Genomic DNA, 3,296 nt, shown 5'->3' with positions numbered 1-3,296 from the left:
ATATGACCAAGCAATCGAACTGTGTGAAAGCACCCTAGTGACACAAAACACAGCATTCATGACAAACTGCAGTTTTTGTATACAGAAAGCCCAACCTAGCTGCATTTTGACAACAGAAATGTACTCAGCTCTTCATTTTTATGCACCAAACTCTAAACGCAAAACTTTTGTGCACAAAAATTCACAAAAGCTCCATTTTGTGTACTAGTGGATAAGAGAGAACACCTTTGGTGATTGGTTGTCTGGATCACGGAATACATTTTGTCCATTAAAAACCCTAGTTCATCACATAAATGTATACATTTTGCATTTAAGCAGCATTTCGAATGTAAAAAGAGATTTATTGCAGGTAGAACAAAACAGTGTTCGTGCTGACATGCTGGAGGACTCGCTCACTTTTAGATGTTTATCTTACTCATGCAAGGTCAATCAAAGGATGCCATGGACACACCCTTTCTAAACATCATGTCCAATTAGAGTCAGCAGAGGTTTAGCTCATTCCCTGTCTCTTGTTTTCTCTCTGTGTTTAAGAATGTCCATTGTGAGCATCATTGCCAGGGAAATCCTGGACTCTCGGGGAAACCCTACAGTGGAGGTGGACCTGAGAACTGATAAAGGTGAATCAATAGTCTCTCTACAACAAGGGCTGAGCAGAATGCCATCCTGGATTTTAAAAGCAAAGGAATATGTGTTATGTGCAATGTAAATGAAATGACATTTTTCATATTTCTTCAAAACATATTTATTGAAAGCATATCTAAAAATGCACGAATGCAAAATACAATCAGTAATAAATCTAACTGAAATAAATTATTTTTTTTATATCCCAAAAATGCTTAAAAGTTACTTTTAAGAGACAAATATATGAAATGTATGAAAATTAAATTGTCAACACAGATCTATCAGTAAGATACGGATGCAATTATGTATTAATCGCTAATGTAAATACATGACAGATTTGAAGTGTCAGTGTGTTTTCAGGTCTATTCAGGGCTGCGGTGCCCAGCGGAGCATCGACTGGCATCTATGAGGCTCTGGAACTCAGAGATGGAGACAAGAGCCGTTACAAGGGCAAAGGTGAGCGATCACAGATGGTCCATTGTAATACTGCCACTATTAACCATCATTATATAAAACATTAGATCAATTAAAACGAAATAGATCATCTTTTTGAAGCCTTCTGCAATAGTTTTGTTTATTTTATCTTCACTTTTACCTTTATTCTCTGCTTTTCTTGTGGTTTAAGGTGTACTGAAGGCTGTTGGTCACATTAATGACACTCTTGGACCAGCCCTTATCGCATCTGTAAGTGAAAAGAGAAGGGTTTTAATAACAAATAACAAATAACCAAACAATCAGTTTTCAACCATCATATTTCTAGAAAAGATCTGAATTAAGCTGAGATATTTAATGCAGTACATGAGATTCAAAGAAAATAATCAAATATCTTGCAGCTTATGTTCAGAATATATGTGGTGTCAATGGGGCCACAGCTGACTACAACGAAGTTTGTTATTTAATGCATTTTCACTATGATTTACATTATTTTACAGCCTCCTGTTTTTTCTTTTCATTCCATGCAGTTTGTTTCTTCAGATGTTTGTCGCCACTTTCCCAATAGTTTTAAATCTTTACAGTTAAATTCTAAGCAATTGTTAATTTAATTATTTATTTGTTTGTTTTACAGATCAGATTCCGATCAGATGGGATCAGAATCAGATCCCACCCCTGCACTTTTCTTCATCATTTTTCTTTTCATTTTTTAAATAATCGTTTACCAATAACAGGAGATTTTAAAACAGGTCCCACTGCTACCAATCTACCAAAGGCAGAGACACAAAATCTCCTTTTATCCAGGTCTTGATTTTCATTCTGATCTACACATTCCATTCTTTCATTTTCATGTCTTTTTAAAGTTACAAATACTCCCATGTCTGCAGTGCAAAAGCTAAAAACTCAAATATTGCCAGTTTTTTATTTGATGATGATTTGACTTAATTTCACAGCAGCAGGGCTAATGATTAGACAACATTTTCATCCAGCATCAATCAAGCACTGTATTTTATTAACCTGGAGAGTTTTTGTCTTCATGATGTGCATGAACTTTAGGAGATCAGTGTGGTGGAACAGGAGAAACTGGACAACATGATGATCGAAATGGACGGCACAGAGAACAAATGTGAGTTATAATCTTACATGATAAAATCATCATATTTTTTAAAGCATAGTTCGACCAAAATAGAATTTCTGTGAGCATGTACTCACCCTCATGTCGTTCCAAACTTGTATGTTCTTTATTATGTGGAACACAAAAGCAGATGTTGAGCAGCATGTTCAGCTCTGCTCTTTTCTAAATGATAGAAGTATACAATGACCTAGAAGGACAAAAAAGCAGCATAAAAAATGTTGTCCATGCAGCTCATTTGCTATATTCCAAGTCTTCTGAAGCCATACAAACTATAAGAACAGACCAAATTATAACTTGTTTATTTAAAAAATCATACACTCCAGTGTAGCTTATATTAAAACATGTTGCATACAAGTGTGTTGTACTAGATTTGATGTCAGCGATGCCAGTGCTTGTAAGCAATTGCGACGTGCCAAGTTTAAATAGCTGTGAGTGTGATTAAATGATGAAAGAATATTGTGTTTTGGGGAGACTTAATAATATCATAAATTATACATGAAAATAGGATTCAGTATGATAATAGATTTGTAATTTGTGATTTTTCTGTTGTTTTTCTATTAAAAGTAGTTTTACTTCCTGTGATGCAAAGCTGAATTTTCAGCATCATGACTCCAGTCTTCAGTGTCACATGATCCTTCAGAAATCATTCTAATATGCTGATGTTTATTTTTGTGTAAACTATGATACATTTTTTCAGGATTTTTGGATGAATAGAAAGTTCAAAAGAACAGCATTTATTGGAAACAGAAATGTTTTGGAACATTATAGATGTCTTTATTGTCACTTTTTATTCATTTAATGCATCCTTAAAAAAAAAAAGTCTTACTGATCCCAAACTTTTGAATGGTAGTGTAGTTTAAAATAAAAATGTTATTCATCACAATACTGTTTACATATTGTATAGGAGTTATTTTCTCTTGACTTATACATTGAAACTAGCATATGTGACCCTGGACCACAAAACCAGTCTTAAAGGGTTAGTTCACCCAAAAATACAAATTAGGCTGTGTTTTACTCACCCCCGATGCATTCTAGGTGTATATGACTTTCTTCTTTCAGACGAATCCAGTCGGAGTTATATTAAAACTTGTCTTTGATCTTTCAAGCT

At 34.3% G+C, this 3,296-nt stretch overlaps 1 protein-coding gene across 1 annotated transcript in view; it reads left to right on the top strand.

The window, feature by feature from the left end:
- The first annotated feature begins 532 nt into the window (after positions 1–532).
- Positions 533–3,296, top strand: part of LOC107754022 (gamma-enolase) — an 11,216-nt gene continuing 8,452 nt past the window's right edge. The window contains exons 1-4 of the mRNA XM_016570333.1: positions 533–617; positions 982–1,077; positions 1,247–1,305; positions 2,110–2,179. Of these exons, the coding sequence (XP_016425819.1) occupies positions 533–617; positions 982–1,077; positions 1,247–1,305; positions 2,110–2,179 (310 nt within the window). The remainder of the gene's footprint in view (positions 618–981; positions 1,078–1,246; positions 1,306–2,109; positions 2,180–3,296) is intronic.

Source organism: Sinocyclocheilus rhinocerous, unplaced genomic scaffold (assembly GCF_001515625.1).
Source record: "Sinocyclocheilus rhinocerous isolate Xijiao unplaced genomic scaffold, SAMN03320098_v1.1 scaffold612, whole genome shotgun sequence".
Lineage (NCBI taxonomy): Eukaryota > Metazoa > Chordata > Actinopteri > Cypriniformes > Cyprinidae > Sinocyclocheilus > Sinocyclocheilus rhinocerous.
The sequence above is the reverse complement of the archived record's forward strand: the minus strand, read 5'-3'. Positions and strand labels throughout refer to the sequence as shown.